The 23,670-nt window shown below is 26.1% G+C and overlaps 1 protein-coding gene across 4 annotated transcripts in view; it reads right to left on the bottom strand.

Annotated features, from left to right (window-relative positions):
• Nucleotides 1-23,670, bottom strand: part of LOC132918574 (acetylcholine receptor subunit alpha-type acr-16-like) — a 73,297-nt gene that overhangs the window by 29,723 nt on the left and 19,904 nt on the right. For all 4 annotated transcript variants that reach the window (XM_060979881.1, XM_060979884.1, XM_060979885.1 and 1 more), the window contains exons 2-3: nt 2,765-2,904; nt 276-320 (exon numbers count right to left, since the gene is read on the bottom strand). In XM_060979881.1, coding sequence (XP_060835864.1) covers nt 276-320; nt 2,765-2,904 — 185 coding nt within the window. The remainder of the gene's footprint in view (nt 1-275; nt 321-2,764; nt 2,905-23,670) is intronic.

Raw genomic sequence — 23,670 nt, 5'->3', positions numbered from 1 at the left:
TGCCAAAGGCATAAAATCTTGTAATTTTGAATAAGTCTCGGCAAAATTTATGACGTACTTCAACTAAATTGCATTTAGTATAAAAATGACAAAATATTTATTTTACGTATGATTATTTACATAATAATCGTAAATCGCAGTGCGTAATTTATTATTTTATTTATGTATATTTTCGTTTACGCATTTTATTTTACATATCTCAAGTTAAATTTCATTTGTATTAATTTTTTTTTTTGTTAAATATAATATATGGTAGTTACTCAAAATATGCTTACCAATTTTAACCACATGTTGGTAATCAACAGCTGATTCTTTTCATCCTGAAACAAATAAATATGTAGGCATTAGTAAAAATTATTGTTTAGAGTATCGTATTATGATTAGCTTTAATCATGCTATTTTGGATAAATTTAAATAAAGAAAGAAACTTAGATTCATTTATGGACTGGTATTTGCGTTTCACAAACTCTCTGTCGATACCAAATAATTCAACTGTACAAAAATTTATCTATGTACCTACCTATAGATATAAATATTATGTTTTCCAACCCCTTTTAAAAGAGGTCGATAAATTTACATTCAGAATGCTAGGTAACCGGGGTAACTGACGTTTACACTCTGAGGACGAATACATAAATTTTAAACAGCCCTTCCTTTTTTCGGTAGAAAAGGGTGGTGACGGACTGCAAAAAAATATAAATATACCTTAGGAATGTTTTATTAAACTGTCCTCGTGTCCCCTTTGCTCTTTTGGATACACTCAGTGAAATAAGTGCCCTCCTAACTTATTCTTAAAATACTAGTTTTTCCCCTTATTTAAAATTTACCATAGGTAATATATTGCAAAGCCAGTTGGGTAAAAATCTTGAATTATTTTCTATACTTGAGCTAGGATAAAATATTCGTGACCAAAATATAAAATATTTAGCATTTGTCAAATGAATTTGAGACTTCTTTGATAATCCTTGCGACGTGCAGTATTAAAGTTCAAATGCACTTACAATTTACCTCAGTAACTTTACGTTAGATACACGACACATTTATTTTTAAATTAGTTTTGATAATCGATAACGATTATTTTATAGAATATTTACATCTAAATTGCCAAAATAAACTATGAAACACACATTAACTAGTATTAATATCAAATAAAAATAATTAAAAGATTAAACTAATCGGTAGATATACAAATAAATTACAAATATTATTATGTAAGGCTTAAAAGGTAAGGTTAGTTTAGTTATTAGTTGTAATACCTATAAAGTTTAATTTTAATCGAAAAAAATAACTTAATATTTAATTATATTTACTATATGTAAATGAGTAAACTATTTTTAAGTTGAACTAAACTTCTAAATGTATTTGTGTTTGAGAAATATTTTCAATTTAAATTATAATATTAAATTTGTGATTGTATTATATTATGATATTTGATAAATTACATTTTGTAATTTTAATTATTAACTTAAGTTTATTGTTACCAACGGTTTAAAACTAACTTTGTGTAACCACTGAAATTTTTTTTAAAAATAATGGTTTTTAGTTTTAACCCACACAAACATTAGTAGGTACTCTAATTTTTTAAATAATAATAATAAATGTATATATATATATATTTATATATATATTTAAATAATAATCTATGAACTTGTAAATTTTTGGAATAAAAATTTTACTATGAATCTATTAAAAAATTAAATTTTCGGGTCAATACAATTTTCGAATTTTCGTTGGATTTATATACCTACGTGTTGTTTATTCAAATGACTATAATATGGGTTAGAAACTTAGAATCACGACAAAAAAAAATCTTATCTAAATCTGCTTACCTGACATACAATGCATTTAAAATATGCTATTATATTGAATTCGATAAAAATACAAAATATTTTTCTGCATCTTCGAGACGTTAATCTATTATTTTACAGCTGTATAAAATATTTGGATCACAAAAATAAAAAGTTAGAAAGAAAACTTGCTCGGGTACTTTTCAAACATTAAACTTCGCTTGGCCCACCCTGCACAAATTATACGCTTTGTCCATGCCTTTGAGATAGACTTTTCTAGCAGACGATGTGGACTGGGTGAAACATTTTTAACGGGTTTTTATCGAACCCAACAACAAAAACAGCGGTGACAACAAAAAAGGCATATTATTATAAAGTTAGGTGATTTTCACGTATAAAAGTAAAAAAAAAGAATTAAAAACTTGCTGAAAGAAAACAAAATTAACCATCTCTTTGAACAGTTTGAATGTAGGCTAAATGGGGCATGTATATTTTTGAATACTATTTAGGTTATCATTTTTGAACAATTAAAATGATTAATATTATATGTTGATATCAATTTGCCAACAACAACCATTGAACGGTATTTATATGATATCATATAATAACTAAATATATTTACTATGATGAGTTATTACGGTATTATATTTACACCATATTTTGTTTATTTTGAATATTCATTACTTGACTTAATTTTAATTAATAATTAGAAACCAAATTTTTTTTCGTGTTATTCTACATTTCTAAGTCGGGCAATAAATAACAAATATAATGCACACATATGTTACATTATGGTAATTTAGCTTAGGTTAACAAAGTTTGACAAATTTATTTGAAATTACCTATTTTATTTGTAATGATATATAAAATATTAAAAATATATACCATAGTAAAAATATTTTTCAGTCACCCCATAATTTTGCTAATTTTTGTGAAATAGAATTTTACATAATCAAATTATTAATAATGTTACTTACCACATCTATGATTTGCATGAGCATAAGGCCGAAACTAAGTTGTAGTGGCTCCGATTCATTAGCTACTGGCCTCTCTAGTGTGTTGTAAGGGTCTAATAAATCGTTGAGCAATCGCTTCTCGTGAGGTCCGCATAGCGTTTCTGTAAAATGAAAATATGAATCAAAATTACTGCATGTTGTGTTTATACGAAATCTGCGTGGGCGAATAATATAATTTACTTATCCCTACGTATAGGTACAGGGTAGATTATTTTGTTTGCGCGTTAGCTACATAACATACTAAGCGTGTAAATGAGTAAACACTTTCTACTGTGAATCATCCTAAGCTCGTTCAATGTTCCATACAGCTGAGTCATGTACAACAATATATTATAATTATCTATAATACCTATTGAAACAAATAACGTTTTTTCGCTGTACCCGTACTACAGCGGTACAGTAATAATAACGAATACACTACACGACCGGCAGTCGCACTATCGTATTATAATATTTAATACAATACAAATAAACGATACCGATACGTCGTTGTTATTTTTCGTAATATCATACTATTATAATTATAGTAATTGCGATGAAACGAGACAGCTCGCCCGCTCGCTCAGCCGTTCGAAATAGTTTTCCAGCGGGAAATATGCTGCCGAACGTCTGGGTAAATTTTGCCGGAGGTTGTCGTGTGTTCGGACCAGCGGTGGTGGCGCGGCGGTGGAGATAAATTCCATTTATTAATAATAATTATTAGCTTACGATTGTTGTGCCATGACAATACTCTTCGAACATTCCTAATTTCCCCACAGCACCCGAATTTTCAGCCGGGCTATAAATTCACGCCACCGACGACGTCATTAAACGCACATGACATTCAACCCTATCTAATTTGGGCCGTTATATAGAATGATAATTGATTCACAAGACTTTGTTTGCGCACAACATAATATTGTACCAAACCGTAAATTCGGCTGATAAATGAGTATCCCGTTACCGCGGGGCGTTTAGAAATATTTCTGTGTTTTCCCATGTACAGAATATCCTATAGTAAATAAATAGGATCACGGATACAATAATATGTACACTGCAACATGTATAAATTATAGAAGTACTAATTTTAATTATTAGTTTATATTATTTGGTGTGGATCGCATAAAATTAATATTATTATTACTGTTATCGTGGAAAATTATTGTTTCCTTTTACATATTATAATAAAAATATATTATACTTGATAATAATTATTTTATATTTAACCTTGGGTGTATTATTATTTATTATTATACACGAATGTTAGGGAATAATAAAAATGTAAGTAACGTTTGATCACATTTACAAAAAAAAAAAAAAATGAGGAATATTAATGTATAGTATAAAAATAAATAATATATTGTTTTAATATCATTAAAAAATATTGTAAATCGTCTATCTTTAAAAAAAAAAATATATAAACAACAAATATTTACATAGTTTGCCCAATTAAACTGTGTACAATTCAACCTAACAAAAAGTTAATGCTACAATAATATTTAACGATCGCATTATTTCATTACCCCGAGTCTAAATAAAATGGTTTCAAAAGTAAGAGTAAACTGCAAAAAAAAAAAACTTAATAAAATCAATGTTTATTTTATTTTAAACAGAATTGTTTTCACTTTTATTTATTTAATTAACATTAAGAATTACAATACCTATATTACTATATTATTGTTCAATTTTGCTTAAAGATAGTCAAGAATTTATCAGTTTTGATTTTCATCAATGTTTTTTCAAGGTGATATCATAATTGTATTCTTTGAAATAATTAATAAATGATAAAATACAAACAGTTCAGACAGTTTTTAATATATTTATACACTTGTCATTATATAGTATGCAAGATAATAGATACATTTAAATCAAATAGTATATATTAATATTTCAATTTGAAAAAAAATACAAACAATGAAATACTTTAAGTTAAATCCTCAACGCGATTTTTATAAATACTATTATTATTTTTTTTTTATGTTTGTTTTATATAAATTCAACACCTAGTCACACAGTAATTATCTAATATGGTACCATATACATCGATTTAAAAAGTTTTCTATAAAGTTTTGTACGTTCGATATTATACGTTATAGTTTTCTACAAAAACTAACTTAGTCGAGAGATAAAACAAAATAAAACAAAAAAAAAACCACTGGAAGAAAAACAAATGGTTTGTTGCAGATAAAGTACGAATGGTCCTTATAATATGTTCTCATACATAGTTATTTCGTTCAGGAAGTCAAAACTTATTAATAAAGTATTATATTGTCGATAAATTACCAAAGGACGTGAGATAAAAAAAAAAAAATAATAATAATAAAAACTTTTTACCATCAAAGAAAAAAAAAGTAGTAATAATAATGTGTGAAAAAAACTAAAAAGGAACGATGAAAATCATCTGTGATGAAAATCGAGTTGTTTGGCCGTAATAGACGGACGGAAAAAAAGTGAAAACCGCTTTTTTTCTTTCTAAAGAGGATATATATATATATATATATTATTTTAATATTATATACTGTTCTCAAACGAGTCGATGCTCACATTATAATGCACATTATATTATGAGCTCTACTCTCAGACCACAGTGCATTGCACTGCGTTTGAATAGCATTTATACACGAGATGTCGTGTCGACGATGTCTGAAATGAAAATGTCAAAGGACAACAATTACACCGGACTACGCCGTCGGGTTTTCCATATAGACCCGGTCGATTGGCATCAGTAGCTGACCCCTTGACAAACCACTACAAGTAGATAAAAGAGCAGGACCGGGCCGGAGCGACCGGATGCCGCCAGCCCGTCCGACCCGTAACGTTCGATTTGAACGTGACTAAAATGATAACGAAAACGCGCCATGTTTGTTATTGCTACTACTTTTGGGACTTTATTAGTTTTTGCTTTCTCGGGATCCGAATATTGGTATACGGTGGTGCGGTGTCGAGGAGCAGCCTCACGCACACACGCTGTATCAAAATAAGAGTTCTATTAAGATACAAAACAAAATGTAATATAATATAAACATGGCGATATCACTAAATGTGTGTTCTGTATTGAGAAGAAATCGCCGAAAAATAATAAATGTATTATTTACGACGTTTTATGTGCAATATTATACCTATAATAATACGTAGTATCTGACCGAGTGTTTGTTCTCTACCCGTCTCTTCTTCGTCTACTAATATAAAATACGTATCATCTTCCCAACTCCTGCTTAAACTTTGAAACTTACATAAATATTTAATTACTTTATGAAAAATAATAATTTATAACTTTTAAAATATTTAAAATAATTTTATATTTTATTAATTGGCTATCTCAGCTCCTTGAGAACCAAACACTAGTTTTTAATTTTTCTTAATTTTAAGTTTACTTCAATCTAAAAATACTATTTTATCATCTGTTGCTGTGACTTGTGGCTGTTTAGTAAAATCATTTTTTTCAAAAATTATATTTTAAAATATTCATGGAATATGGAATAACATTAGATTTGAACAGGCTTTTATTCATGGGACGTAATTTTTTAATTAAGGTTACAAATAATTGTATAATTAAAAAAAAATTGTTTATTTTTATACCCGATTTGTTCATGCATATCCCTTTGTATATAAAAATTAAAATTAAAAAAAAATTACAGCTAACTTCTCTACGTTAGGTGACCAAAAAAAAAAAAAAAACCGCTTATAAAAATAAATGTGGTTTTACGTTTAACATTTTTTTTTTATAATTTCAGTAATAAAAACTTATGAGGAATCTTGTATAAAATGTACAAGCCTTAGGTTCAAATTAAAAATGTTATGCATTTTTAACTACAAAATAATTTACAAATGTTCGTGATTTCAAACGTTCATAATAAAAAACAGTGACTATGAATTATCATATTTTTTAAATGTTGTAAGAAAAAAATATGAAAATCATTGTATATTAATTTTAAGCTTTTTTTATACAGAAATAAAAAATGTATTAAGTATACTTTATATATATATATAAAAAAAACAAGTCAAAATTTTTTAAAAAGCTCAAAATAATGTATAAACAACGCAAAAAGAGCCAAAATATTCTTAAAATTATATCATAGTATACTAATATTCTGTGAAAATATTCATGCCAATAACAATGGAATATTGTTCCAATAATGTTCGGTAAAGGTGTGATTCCTAATGATGAATCTGACCATCTAAGGATTTTCAGGAGACATCTATAGTATAGTGATAAGTTATTAACTATTAAGTACTAGGTTCAATATTAATTAAATTAAATCATTTATACCTAAAAATTAATATATATTTAGAACCTACTTACGAACTGTTTAAATATATACTTATGTTTTAATTAATCCAAAAATTTCTTAAAAAATATTTATATTATTTTATAGTTATGATTTTTTTTGAATTGAAAATATATATTTAATTTAAAAATGTGAACTATAAATAGTAATATAAAAAAATAAATAGTTAAATAAATAAATAATTATAAACATATTAATGTATATTTTGTAAATAATGGTTTAGTAGCAAAACTAGTTTATTTTAATATTTAGTACTATACTATTTAAATGGATATTTTGTATTATTATTATTCATATAGTTTAATCAACAGTTAAATTTCTATCTAGGAATATAATAAAAATACATTGACTATACTGTTTCAGCAAAAACTAAATTATAAGTTAATTCACTCCTTGGTGGATTTATCTTAATCTACTATTGTTTAATATTACAAGTTGTATTCAACAAAAATCATCTGCAACGTATTATGTTTCTCCGATAATCAAGTTATTAATTTCTAGTTATGAATAGAAAAAAAAATAAAACTTCACCCTCATGAAACAATATTAATCAGGCTAAATTATGATAGGTTGAGTAGATAGTAGCGCATTACTCCTTGAAATTTTATTCTAGGTCAACACAATAGATTGATAATTCGATTTTTTTATAACAAGACTATGGAGAGTATAATACTATAAGCATTAGTGTGCACATAAAGTGTATGGACTACTTTTTAAGTTTATATTATTTAATAGGTACTTGATAAGGATACTTGTAATATATAATATATTTATAAACAAGTATTAAAAATGTGTATGAATTAAGCAAGTTTAAAATAACGCCGTTCAATGAATCTATTCAATATTTTGTATTGGAAGATAAAGCTTAAATAGATACTTTTCATTTAAAGTACTCATTGAGTTATTTATTATTATATATAGTATATAATAATAGACGCTGTTTTCTACTATTATAACTTTTTTTTTTTTTTATATAATTACAGGCTAATAAGTTATTTATTTTACTAGTAAGTGATTTAAAAACGACGGAGTTTTCAGCGTTATCGCTGTAGCTTTTTAATTGGTGTAAGGATATTATTTAGAGCTTTATGGAAAATAAAAACAAATGTACTAAAACAGACACAACACGGCTCTGTGGCCGCGACGAATCACTGAAAATAATAATGTACATGTATATATATTATATACTATAATGATAATTATAAGCCAAAAGGCAAGAGAAGGTCTGAGAGAATTCTGTCGCAAAGATAATAAATTTAAATCTACCAATTAAAAGCGGTTGACCCGTAAAGAAAAACATTTATAACCAGCGGGGACGTTGGACAAATTGTACATTGGACTATAAATATTTTTATCCCGTGGATGGGTTTTCTTGAACATTAGCGAAATTCCCCAGACTAGGCGGTTTTCAATTTAGGTTTTTTGGATGATCCAGAGCTTCAGACGAGACTACTAAATTTCATGTCAACAATAATCTCCAGTCTCCACGGAATGTGAAAAGTTGCAATCAAACTTGCGACGATCGATCGCAGAATGAAACTATTGTACGAACTTATAACAGTCAGCCTGTTAATTTCACCATAACTTCGACTAATTTAAATGGATCAGCCACGCAGGTGTTGGTAAATTGTTTTATTAAAAACATTCTTAAAGCATTTCTCTTTAATTTGTTTACTCGAACACTCATTACATGTTCCATTAATCCCGTACGCGCGTATTAATGAATACGATTGAAAATATCGACGTAAATCTTTTAGAAAGGGGTAATTCAAATTTAATCACTTACGGAGTAACTAACTTGAAGTTTTGTCGTGAGTGATATTAATTTTACGTTGATGCAAAGTTCATTAATTTGAAATTAAATATAGATTTTTATACTTTTTTACACTATTATAATTTGTATAATTCAGAAACAATAATATGATTATAATATAATATCAAACACTAAATTTTGTATAATTTTTTCTATCTATTAAATACCTGTTTATAGTAAAAACTAAATCGTATTAATAGTCAACAATTAGTATAATTATTTTATTTTAAGTATACAAATGACAAATATTTATTTAGAGTTAATTTTAATCTAAATATATATTACATTTGTCTGTTGAAATATGATTTGTTTCTATTGATTGATGTTATTGTTCTCTGGTTTTTTGTTTGATATTGTATTTGGAAATGACTTATACATACGAATGTAATATTTTTTATACCATCATAATATTTGATTTATATTGGTGCAGTGCGGCGGACGAGACGCCTTCTTGTGCCAATATACCTGCTATTTATGGCAAAGCTATGTTTATCGATTGTGTATAATACCATGGGAGAGATAAAGCTTTGAATATATATATATAAAAAATATGTATATATAAAGCATATTACATGTTATAATGATTATCGTTCTATCAACCTAAAGTTTTGGTAATTTTAAAATATATTATTATCAAATTTTCAGCTAGTTGGTACATAATAATAATTTATATAGTAGGAAAATAATTTTTGTGAAAATAACATTTTTATTGTTATAGTTTATCAATATAGTTATTATTTGAATTATAATACTCACTGTTGAAAATAAAACCTTTGATACTTAATTCAATATTATTAGTGAATATAATATAAAATATTCTGCAGGTAATAATCAATGTAGGTACACATTTAGTAATTATATTATAATATATTAGTAAATATTACAAATTCGTCAACTATCTTAGAGATTAAACACTTGAGAATTCTAAAAATCCAAAGATTCAATGTTATTAGAAGAAAAAAAAAACATCAAAATAAGTCATGTACGCAGATATTGATAGTATGAACCGATGTTTGTGATGTGGAAAAACGTCAGAGAAAGGGTATTGCAGAGGAAAAAGAATATTTTCTTCTATCCTTTCATTTTCTTAGTGTCATTTATCTTTTTGTGGCGGCGAGGAAGTAGTCAAACGCAGGAAATATGTCTGTCCCTTGCTACCGCATTTGTGCGTGTACGTATAGGGTATGCTTTGAGAGAGTAGCGTTAATTTTATAAATTGTAATTATTTTCGTTATTATTTTATTAAAATGTATATCCAGCATAGAATGTATAATTTTTATCCGTTTTCTTTTGCTAAGTATTAGCTTTTCACAAGTACCATGGTGTTGTTTTTTTTAATGTGTTGGTTAAATTATTAAAAAAAAAATTGTAAATTCGTGTTTCAAAAAATTAATTAAATTATATATTACAACTTTGTATTTGAAATATAAAAATTTGCAAGTGTAAAGAAGAAATAGTGCTAATAGCGCTTGCGATTTCTTAAGAAACCCTGTATGTATTCCATTTGTATTTTTACACATGACAAACCTGTTATTTATTATCCACATTTCTATTTATATATATTATATATTTTGTAGTCTAGTAAAGCGAGCGAGTGAGATAAAAACAGACTGAGGGATATTCTACTTACGTGACTACAGTGCAAATAAAAAATATGATACCAAAAAACACGTTGAACACTATCCAATGATTGTGCCAACCTTTTTACAAGGATGACAATATTTTGTTTTTCTTTGTTACTACCTAACTTTCTTATTTCCATTTTTTCATCAATACTTAATTATGGTTATTTTAAAAATATTTCCAATGAATTTAATTTTGATTAATATTTTGTGATTTAGATACGTGGAATTTAAACTAAAAGAATTCCTATGACTAAAAAAAAGTATTTCAAATTTTATCAAATGAGTCTTATAAATTAAAGTATAATTTAGTATATTTCTAAAATTATAACAAAAGATAACAGTTAGGATAATTATTTATAATAGGTATTTGTGAAAATTGTTTCGATCGTAAGTTAAATTTTAAGTAGCTTAATTGAATAAGAAATAATGAATTACAAAAGAAACAATATATTATTAAATAATATTAATATTGAATAGAATAATATAATATAATATTCATTTTTGTTGATTAAATTTATATGTTTTTTTAAATCATAGTTTTCAATATCAAGTGAATATATCAAATTATTTATCATATATTTGATTATAGTAAGTACTTGTATATTTTAAATATAAATCATTTAAGTATTGTTTTTATTTTTTAATAAATTATGTTTTTCTTAGTTTTTTTTTGCGTTTGTGATTTTTGTTTATTATAAATGCTTGATTAAGCAATTAAGTTATAAATAAAAACCTTATAAATTGTAATGACATAATGAATATTTGTTAGTTTGGTCGTGCTTTAATAAAAATTATACTATTACGTCTACAAGGTTGAAGATATTATATAATTCTCATTTACTTCCAAACCGGATAAAATTTATGATATAGTTATTTTCTTGTAGTCTTAAACTTGCTTTTGTCTTAATTTAATGCCTTAAGGAAGGGCTAAACTTTTCAAAATAATTACTGTAATCAAAAAAAAAACTATGTGGTCTCTGAGTGCGTTGAAATTGTTTTCTGTTGTAAAACTAAAACTATATGTGAAAATTATTACTTGAACCACTTGACCATGAATTATATTTTATAACTATTGACTTTTCAACCTGCTAGTAATGGTACTTTGGAAAAATACTAGTGAATTTGATAGGGTTATTATTTTTTCAGTTCATGCGTACATAGCAGATACTCCACGTATAATATAGATATATTATATATTAAATATGACATTATCGTTAAAATTATGAAAAAATTAGGTACAATTTTATCGTATTCATAATATTTAATTTACCATATTTTGATATTAATTATTTGTGTTACACGTTATACAGATAATTCATGTAATTTTGTATGTTAATAATATTATGCTAGTTAATACTATTATCTGTTGTAAATAAATCGTTATTAGAATAAATATATTTCAGTATTGTTTATTAAAATGTCAATATTATAAATTTAAAATTTTTGAGTTATCATACAATTGTATCCCAAAAATTTGTAAATAATATCATATTAAAAAAATAAACATATTCTATAATTATCTTATCATAAATTATTAAGTATTTATTTTAACTAAAAGTCTAATAACGTTAGGTTTTCGTCTTTTCGATAACGAAAGAAATGTTAAAACACCCTTAGGATAGAACAACTTTTTAATGGGTACATATTATATTTACTACAGAATACAATACACAAATGTATCATATTATTATTATTCGTATCGCAGTTATATTTCAGCTATAAAATGTATTATTAACATACAAGAATGAATTATAATTGTAAATATGTTATTCATGGCTTTAAGTTTTAGAATTGTATAATTTAACGGTAGGAAAATCATTTTTATTATAATCCCACGTTTGATAAACTTTGCCTGAATTATCAATGATGGTTAAATATGGAAACGTAAGAAATATGAGATGAAATAATTCTATAAAGTACTACCTACGTAGTAGCATTACTAAGGCGATATAAAACATTATTTCAAACTCAGATTTTGATCTTAAATTTTGTTTATAATTACAAATAAATAATAAATGTATAATTATCGTTTAAGACTTGCTAGTATATCGATTTCCTTTTAATGTATATTATATTTAAACAATAATGCTCAAATATAATATATAAAAAAAAAAATTGAAACATTTAATGAAGGAAATATTAGCAGTTTAGATCGTTGTAATGTCATTATTAAATTATCGCTGAATGTTTGATTTTCTTAAAATTAATTTAAGGCTCATGTGGAAAATGTTTAATGTGGGGAAAATCTACAGTTAATTTTATAGCAGCATAAGCCACGTTTGAGTTTGTGATTTAGGAAACCTTATAGACATGAAGTTTGTCTAAGCCACCGGGGAAATCAAAATAAGCCACTTTTATGATTAATATTAATATTTAATAATAATTAATATTCATAAACAATATCAAAATATTGAGTTAAAAAATATTTTTTGTGAAGTTATTATTAAGCCCTTTACATATTTTGTTATACATATAGGTTAGTTCTTTTATATCGTTTTTTGTTATATAGGTACCTTTATAATATTATATATATATATATATATATATAACATAAAAAAAATACAAAAATGTATACCCATTTGAACGATTTGTGTAATAAATAACAATATGTAAAAATAGTTTTTTTTTTTTATGTTTTTATGTCGAATGTTGAGATAACCGCATGAGTGTTTTGTTCGCTATATTGTCGGGTGGGAGTTGACGTTTTCTATACTTAGAATGGGAGGTTTCAAAAAACAAAAAAAATCATACGAGTACCGATTGTTTATTGTTTTTGTTTTCACTCGACTATGGTGAATATAGTAGGAATTTTAATTGAAGTATAAAATCGAGCGAGAATATGTTCTCGTGCGCGGAGCCATATACAATATAAACGTTCGTTTCGTATTAAGTGTAACGTTTTGTTCATTTCCTTTCACTCTGGGTCTTTTTTTTTTTTTTGTTTTTATTTTTGTAATTTTAGTTGCAAGAAGGGATATATTAAATAGATTTTTGAAAAAGATACACGTGTATAAATTCTAGTTGTCACTCGTATAGTCAGAAATCAATATCGTGCAATGTTTCTCATCGTTCGGTATGGGTCTGGTGTAAATAAAATTCCAGTTGTCGTTTTATTATTGTTATAATACGGCTAACAGGAACGCGTGTGTGAAAAAAGGTCTATCCGTTTGCACCGATCGTTACCGCGAGATTTCTACGCTTAATCCCAAACAACAGGAACAAAATGAAAAGCTCGTGAATTATTATCAACACGATCCCCATTGCAGAGTCACTAATGAATGAAAACGGTGATTTTCGATTTGATAAATTATATGTGTGTACGTAGTTATCTAACATAATCGAATATGCTTACATATTATTATCATAACGGTTCTCGTTATAGTTAAAAAAATAATTGAATAAAAAAATGATTTAAAACTCGTTTTTTGTGAATAATTTACCATATTAAACGATATGCATGAAAAAGTATTTTTAAAACGAAGATTGCCCTAATCTTAAAAGCTTTTCAAAGCCAAATTTCCATCAGAATATGTTTTGTCAAAAGATAAGTACCATCGAAATGTTTTTTTCACGCTTTTAACACAATTTTTTTTTCTGATCGGTTATCGGCTGTGTATATGCGCGTATAAATCGGACGGTGAAATGTTGTTTTACATATGGATTTTGTTATATAATTTGTTTTTATATCTTATACAAAACTACAAGTTACAGCATGAATCATCTCCATCATATATTACTTACGCTTGAAAACGACGGGGATAAAACTCGCTTTTCGGAATATCAGGGATTATTCCTTACTAAGAATGTTCACTAATCTAAAATGAACGACAACTGCGTTTCATTTTTCCTGTTAAACGTATTCGTGCATAATATATTAATACTAAAAGTATCCTGTTAACGTTGTAACAAATTAATAAATAAATTTTAAGAATCATAATATCATTTTATGTTTAGTTTTTATTTATTTACGCTTATTAAAAAAAATAAAATAAGACATTGCTACTTTATAATAAATAATAATGTGTTGAATGCATATTGCATATATTATACTATTTTGAGAACACTGAAGTTTGATCAGATTATTTTCTGGGTTTCAAATATAATTTATCATATTTTGTATAAGAGAAAAGATGACATAAAGTGGATGGCGAAACCGATCAATTATTTCAGTTCATCTTTCAAAAGTAAACCTTTTTTTATTGGGGACACATTGTACTTCAATATTTGATGTTCTTGCAAGTAAACTTCGATTTCCTTACATAGCATAATCTATTTCACTGTTATCATATTTTGCCAAAGCAAACATCAGCGCATAAAGGAAAGTTCTGTTTTCGGTTTATTTATCTACTTCCCGATAGTATTCAAAGATAATTATATAATAACAATGAGTGGACCTTCATATGAATTTTGACATTTATCAAATTTTCATCTATTATCAATACAATACATAATAAATTATTACGAGTTATATATTTTAAGATGAATATAATAGGTAGGTATAAATTTGACGTTTTGCATAAAAGAATTAAAAAGGTTCAAAAAAGTATTGAAATAAAAGGTATTTTTCGTAGAAATCCATATGAAAAAAGTATTATTATGCATTACCTATCATTTTTTATTCATTTTTCGTTTCTTAGAGATTATGATATTCGACTTAATGGTAAAAAATAAAGAAAATAAGTAAATTATACTTCTGAAAACGTGATAACTATATGGAAGTAACAATTCTTTATTGTTGTTAAAGTGCTCTTGTCTCAAATATTAAATCATACAGGTGTTTGTAGTATTACTGAACAGTTAAGCACACAAAACGATTTTGTGATTTGTATGATAGAGAAATGAGACGAAATAAAAAAAAAAAAAAATTAAAAGATAGTACTTAGATTAAAATTTAAAAACAGTTTTTTTTATTTAAAGGTTACACAATATAAATTAAAACAATCTTATAATCTTATAATTAAAGTTATTCATTTCATTATTCATATATTTCATAGTTAAAGTAATTAATAATGTTTTATTGAAATCATTTATAATTTATTTTTATTTCTATATCTCATATTTTGTTGATTTGTCATACTAAAAATGTGCACAATTTTCTCATAAACCCGTTTTGACGGTAATATGTGTTATCAATAATTTCGTTTTTTAAGGTAGTTAGATATTTATTATAATTTTTATAATTAACGAAATGACTGATAACATATTTATAATGACTTTAAAAACTGTTATCATTAATATATTTTTTTAAACTGTGGAGTGGTTATAATAGTATATTATAAATAATTTGAATACATAAATCGTCCCTTAGGTAAAATAAAATAATCCATAACAGTAAGCGTTTTTAGTTGAGACATTGATATTGAGTCTATTGATGGTTTTAAAAATTCATATAATGTTTTTATTATAATTATTACAATTTTGGACCAAATTATAAAAACACGTGAAGATAATAAAATTGACTGGTATGTTTATCTGTAAAATATGATACTTTTGATGTGTAATAAATACTAAAAAGTGTGTCTGATAATATTTTTAAGTGAAAACAAAAAACTGTCGAACTAAGTTTAAAACTTTATTAATTAAAATGCAAAGCAGATGTAACAAAACAAAAAACTATAACAAGTTTAAAGGTATTTAAAATGAAACCATTTTTTCTTCTTCTAGGGGAGATTAAGTTGTGAACTGCTAATTTGTAAAACTTTCTCCAACTAATAGTTTGAAATTTATCCATAATTTTATTCAGTATTACTATATATATTATTGATTTCATATTTGTTGTATAATGTATATTAATCATAGCTATTAGTTCATAATAAGTAATTTAATAAGTTTCTGGTTTATAATAAAGTAACTTTTTGTTATTGATTTAAGAGAAAAGTATGTAACTTATTCATTGTAGTCAATTCAAATTAAAATAATTGTCGTATACTTTTGTCTTGTACCTACCTATTACAGTTTTATTTTATTTTTTTAGTTAATTATTTTTTGATTATTGGAAATTTGGACGATTTCGTGAAGTGATATTTTTAATATCTTTGAAACATGTAAAATGTAGCATTTTTTAAGTAATTATACAAGTACATAAATTACTTTACAAAATTAATAATTCAAAATAAACCGATAATACAAATTGCATCATCAAAATAAATTAAAAATTGTCTTTAATTTGTCTATGTTACGAGATTGATTTTACACGAAAAAATTAGTATAGGTAGCTTAATTAGTTCAATTATGACTGATTAAAAAAAGTACCTTGTTCATTTTGTAGTTAAATTTTCCAATTAATTATTACATTATATACAACTATAAAATAATATAAATCGTTCATTTAAAAAACATTTTTTTTTTTTTTTTAAGTTATTTTATATATTTTGAAGAAAAAATAAATATTACTTAGTCTTTTGCAGATCAATATATATATATATATATATTACTTATTTCATATTTGGATATTAATAATGATAAACAATTATTTTGATATATTTCGATGTAAGCTATTTCATGATATACTATATTTATTTTAATCTAAGCACAAAGGGTACTCAGTATGTATATTTAAACTCATGTTTATATTTACTTAGAAAGTAGAACGTAATACATAAATTATTTTACCTTATGAATTGTTCGTGATTTATACCAAAAATATACACCCAATTTTAGTTGGGTTTAAATAATGCATACTCCCGGTATAATATCGCCCTTTTACTTTAACTCTCAAACAACATACTAAATATAACCATTTAAATAGGATTCCCTGTTGGATAAAATACATATAATAAATGTTCATTTCCAATATCGGGTTTGTTAAAATTGGCTTTTTCTTCTTCTAACGGACGTCATGGCAATCGTTAGATTTTATTTTTCGGTAAATGTAATCGTCTTCTTTTGCTCTGCGTATTTTGTCCCCAGTGAAATTTGAATACGGTAGAAAAGGAATTGTTTTTCATTTTACGACGTCAATTTCTATACAGGTATGTGTAATGTGTGTGTGTATATATATATGCATTTGGATTTTGTATTGTTATTATTATTTTGTTTCATCTTTCCATTTTATGCGTCTTTCCAAAGAAAAACAGAACGAACTTGAATTATACATGGGTGGCTGTAGAAACCTTTTTTTATCGGCCAATATAAAATAAATATAACTTGAGCTGATTATTCAGCTTAGATAAAATTATTGAGCTGAAGTTCAGGATAGTTCAGGTGAAATATCTAATATTGAAATTATTTATAACTTGAATTTTTTAAATTTCAGACAATTTTTTAATTTTATAAAATATACTATCTAGTTTAAATATATTAATTTCAGAAAAAAATTCCACTCTCAATGTTAGTTTATGTAAAATAATAAACCTATTAATTTATAATATAACGTTTGTAGGACTAATAAAAGTAATTTTATAACAAATAAAAATCTAATTATGATAAATGTTGTACATATTGATTAAAACCAATTTTACCATCTGGAAAACGTAGATATTTATATTGATTCTTTTCGCGCAGGAACAAATTGGTTTTGTTTTTTATTGCGATTTTTATGGTTTATCATTATATTTAACTTAAAAAGGATTTTATTAGCGTATTTCATTTTATATTTTTCACCGATTTTATAACGTTTTAATGAAATTCGTTTTATAGTCATTCACTAATACAACAGAAAATAAATGACATAAAAAATCTGTTGAACAAGTGTTCAAAATAACTAATGCTTATATTCAAATGAATAAAAACTGATTCATTACAATGAGGGCTTTAAAAGGACGTTTTCCAAAGTTATAAATGATACGAAATCCCATGATTGTCATTCGAAAAACTGTCTTTTAGGATTAAAATTTCAAACAAAAAGAACATTTATTATAATATAAAAGGAAATGATACTTAGTTTATTGACAAATTGCTAAGAGTTTAGAATAGGTACTTATTTTAAATATTTTATTTTTTTTTCCAATTTATGACGTATAGTATAAATTATAAATTATAATATATTAGTCTTATGAAATCGATAATTTATTTAAGTGCTCTTTTATAATGTTTAAATAATAAATAAAACGATTTATTATTACAAATATAATATTTATCATATATTATATATTTATTTATTAATAAAAAAAATTATTTAAAACTAAATAAAAGTTGTCCTTTGCATATGTTAGGTAGGTTTTTTCATTGGGTTATAATGGGAGTTATTTAGATATAAATTATTTTTATACAATTAGAATTTTTGTTGTTATTTTCAACAATGAATTATTAAATTAAAAAATAATTTAGTAATTTTTCAGATATTTTAAAACTTGAAATACTGGAAAATAAAACAATTTTGTACACAGTAGGATTTACCCCATATGGAGTTCACGAGTCAACTTAAAACATATAAAAATTATTCGGTTATGTATGTATACCAATTGTTTTTATACCTATTGATACATCAATAATTTTGAAAAATGAATTTATTGATTTTAGTAGATTTTGTAAAGATAATATCGTATTACAGATAAATGACAATAGGGCGTGTAAGAAAACGACGAAATGACTTTTATTTCATTATTTTTGTTGACCATTGGTATATCAATATAGAAACGATCAAGAGGATAAGAGGGCATTAAGATTGTCCAAATATCCTCTCAGAATTCAATCCCTTCTTACCTTTCTTACTTTTCTGTTCTTATATTGCGTATATTCTTTTTACTTGGTCAACTCCCTTTTTTCTATATGAACGTGTATTTTTTCAATCTTTTTCTTTTTATCTACTAAGTAAATATGAGTTTTGTGGTAACGACAGTAGTCGTCCCGTTGCGTGCGCATCATTTTCTCGTTTGGGTGTAAAACTGAACTTCTATCTTTAAGTTGAACTATTTTCTACATGGTTCTTCACACACCCAATAAGTGTTTTCCGCTTTCCTCCACTTTCTATATCTGTTTACTTTAGACCTCTGTAAGGCCACAAATAGAAAATCTATTTACCATGACTATAGTTGTACCTATTTATACAGTTAACCGCACTATATACTGTTTGGTGGAAATCTGTAGAAATTTTCGGAACAATCTTAATTCTTAATACATAAATATAGGAAGTCGAAACTAATCAAAGAACTTTAGTTTTATAACCAACAAAAAAATTATGAAATACCAATGTAGGCACTAGTTGATTTTTTTGTGTTTTTGATCAAAACTTGTTTACATAAATAATTATTTATTATCGTTTAATTATTCCTTATTGCCCGTCCGTCCAGCCATATGATAATAATAGTAAATAAAAAGTTCACATCCAATCGATCCGGAAGAACGCATTACGGTAATGATGGGTCCATGCCATCAATCTTGTCAGCCTTCACCGTCGCTGCTATTGCCTACTTCGCGCTCCCACGCACTCATCCCACTCTATTGCCTTCGAAGACAGCAGTGGCTGCGGTTAAACGTAGTTTTCCATTATGCACACTAAAATGCCGCTTACAAATAACGATATTCAACGAGGTAGGTGTATATCCAAAGAGGTTATCGAATATTTGAAACTTTTGCCCCGACCCCATCAAGCCCCTTGAGAGAATATGATTGACTTTCGTTGTGATGAATTAATCGGAGGAAAAAAGTATGAAAATAATAAAAACACAGTATAAATTTATCCTAAACACAAGACCAAAAAAATTTCAAACAGTTATTGATCCATTACTGTTATAATTGAAAATCGTATTTTTTTTTTATACTCCTTTTTAATTTAATCTAATCATTTTTTTTTTTTTTACATTTTGTGTTCGTACTCTATTTTATTATATATTGTTATGTTTATTTAAAAGATAATTTTCTCCACATTATGACGTATTCTAAGGCATTCATTTTTTATGTTTAGTAACGGGTCAGGAACTATTCATATTAGGTTAATAATTAAAATGCATTACATACCAAATTTAGTCTTATCCATTTAGAACAGTTTAGTACTTGCTATTTACTAATAGTTTTTGTAATCATCGTGTTTAATCAATTTTTTCTAATTGACTGACATCAGCACTTACTTGTATAGATACTTTATACTTATATTAGTTCACCTATTAAATTTACTAACCACATTTTTAATACTAGTTCAGTATTATAAGTATAATATTAAGACTATTCGTTTATTTAAAACGCGTACGGTCACATGTTCAAGTACTGATCCCAATTAATTTATGCTGTATGCTGCCATTAGTCAATTTATAAGTGTGTATTTACTAATATTTGTATATACCTTTGATGTATGACTTTATGAGTGCACAGTTACCATATTACCTATCCATAATAAATTGTATACGAAAATATTATTAATATAATATATTTGTATTAATTTTATAAACATGAAGGAATTGAATATTAAAATATTGAATGATGTTATGAATTAAAAATATTAGACAGAATTAGTGGTATTTTTGGGTCACCAGATTAATATCTCACTTAAAACTTGATATTGTTTCATTCACCTAACAAACGCCACGTCGTAAACAATATAAACGATATGTATTGTGTTAAATTGATGTACGATATAAATTTATAAAATAAAAATAATTAACCTTATCTTGTTTTGATAAAGTACCCATATTATCGTTTTGGTAATTTGGTACATCTTGGTTAATGTATTAAGCCGCAGTAAAATTTATTTCTCATGAAAAAAAAAATGTTATAGCATATAAATTATTAATTTTCATAATATCCATGTTCAAGTAAATATCGGTCGATAAAAACAGTTTTTATTAGCAATACCTATATTAATAATAATTTCATGACATCTACCCTTATATGGACGTATCTATATCCCTACTAAACCCAATACGTTACTATTGGCAATTCATATTCATTAGCAGTGTAATTGTGTAATTATTATAAACTGTAAAATTAACAAAGAAATTAATATTTGTTTATTTTATTATATCATAAAATTAGCAATATATTGAAAAGTTACAGAAAACATAGACATTTTTTTTATTTAAGACACACGGTAACAATGGTGTAGAATTAAAAATTATCAATTACAAGTTATATAAAAAAAGTTGTAACATGCCACAATATAAAGTATTTAGAACGAATCATTTTAAATTTATTAAGCTACGTACATTATTTGATCATCTTCAACTTATTCAGTACCAACTACCAAGATAAAGTTTCGATAGCAAATAAATTCGATCTTAAGTAATATGTTTGTGTGGGCATATTGAAGTACGTGCATCGTTGAATTTGATACTACTCGATAAAATTGTTGAGAGCTATCATATTTTGCAAATTTATTAAAAAAAAAAATGCATAGCTACGTGATGATAGAACAGCAAAAATATTGTTACGATACCCCATTATAATACATAACCATATTTTGAGTATTCATATTTATTTAATTTTTAAAGACGACGATTAAATACATTTAGAGTACGTAGTAGTTTTTATATAATTAGACGTCCTAACTTCACTCACAATTACAGGTCATAATATAATAATCGTGAAAATACATGAAAAATAATATATGTATAATTATATATGACCGTATGGGTATTGCAATTACTGATTAATGTCTTAACTTGCCGCAATAATTAGCGTACCTACTATAGCGTTTATTTACAAATTACAACTCAACCAAAAAGGTATTTAGGATTTCGGTTTCTTAGAGTCATAAAAGTGCTTCCCACTCAATTTATGAAAGTGTATACTAAGCAAATATTATTATTATAAGTTATCGTAAAAAAAAATAATAATAAGAATTTACTGTAATAGTGGGTTTTTAATGTACCTCGTCATTGAGTAGTCTGTGTTAAATTATTTGAATTCAATGATAAATAATTGTATACAAAAAATGGCGGTTCTGAGTGAAAGAGACTAAAGGTAGTTTACATTATTTTATATTAATAAATTTCTTATTAATGATTTCTTGATTTGTAAGGTTGAATGTATTTTTGTCTTTTGATGTCTTGAAATTATTTTAAGAACAATTATTTTTAAGGAACTTTTTATTAAATTTTAATAATTTATATGATTACATTACATCACGTATAATTTTGTAATACAACATTATTGTAAACGATATAAAAATGAGTTATTTATATTATTTAGCAGAAAAAAAAATTGTTCTTACTTCTTATCGTATCCAAAACGTACCCGTATAAAATAAAGTACCTATAAAGCAAAATTTTACGATCCAGTAAAATCCTTGTCTAATTCGACGGTAGGAGGTTTTGGATACGTCTTTAGGGGCAAATACGCTCAGTACAGTTATTAGAACTATAATAAATGGATACTCGAAATATTTTTAAAATAGTTATAAATTAATATTTAATAACCTCAAACTGTGTTCGCGAGTGCAACGAATCTAAACGACCAACGCGGCGGTGGCAGCGACGACGGCCGACAGGGTTAGGTACCTACTGCAGCCGCGAAGTTGTTATAAATTACGCGGCATATTTGTACAACGGTGTCGGTGATGTAGAATACTTGTGTAAAAACGTATCCACACATATTATTATTATTAAAATACATTATTACTTCAGACTAGCGCACACACATTAAACGAAGCATTCCGTAGGTGAAGTTTGGTGTATACTGTATAATATTATAATATACGGTGGGACTAGTGCGTTAATTTTTTTCCGTTTTCCACTTATTCCTACAATGTCGGTAGGTATAACTGCCTGCACACCATGCGGTGTATCCACGCCACTCTCCTGCTGCCAACTAGGTTCTTTCTGTAGTTTTTATTTTTTCTTCTTTCGGTTTTATGCCGCAATGAACATGGGTACCGAGTTTCTCATTTAATAAGTTTAACCCTTCATAATGCATAAAACGTATTACGAGTCTTAATTAAAAATCCACCCGCATCGTTCCTTTTCACATTAAACTCGCGACATTAAGGTGTACTTCCCTACCCCAATGTGTGTGTATATATATATATATATAAATATACAACAAGCAGATACGCCGCCGCCTTCGCCTCGACCACCCGCGCTTGACGCCCACCCGTCCGTGGCCGTTGCCGGTGCTGCCACCGTGCTTCTTTCGCTCAAAAAACAGGAAAAGAGAAAATCAATAACAAAAGCCGGATGGATGAGATGCTCCTGATGGCAGTGTGCTTGCTGCTGCTATTCAATATTAGCCATATTGTGTGTACACAAAGAGGAGCAATAAATATCTCTCTTTCAATTTTCACCGACCTAT

This window comes from Rhopalosiphum padi, chromosome 1, assembly GCF_020882245.1.
Source record: "Rhopalosiphum padi isolate XX-2018 chromosome 1, ASM2088224v1, whole genome shotgun sequence".
Lineage (NCBI taxonomy): Eukaryota > Metazoa > Arthropoda > Insecta > Hemiptera > Aphididae > Rhopalosiphum > Rhopalosiphum padi.
This window is presented reverse-complemented; position numbering and strand designations above follow the sequence as displayed.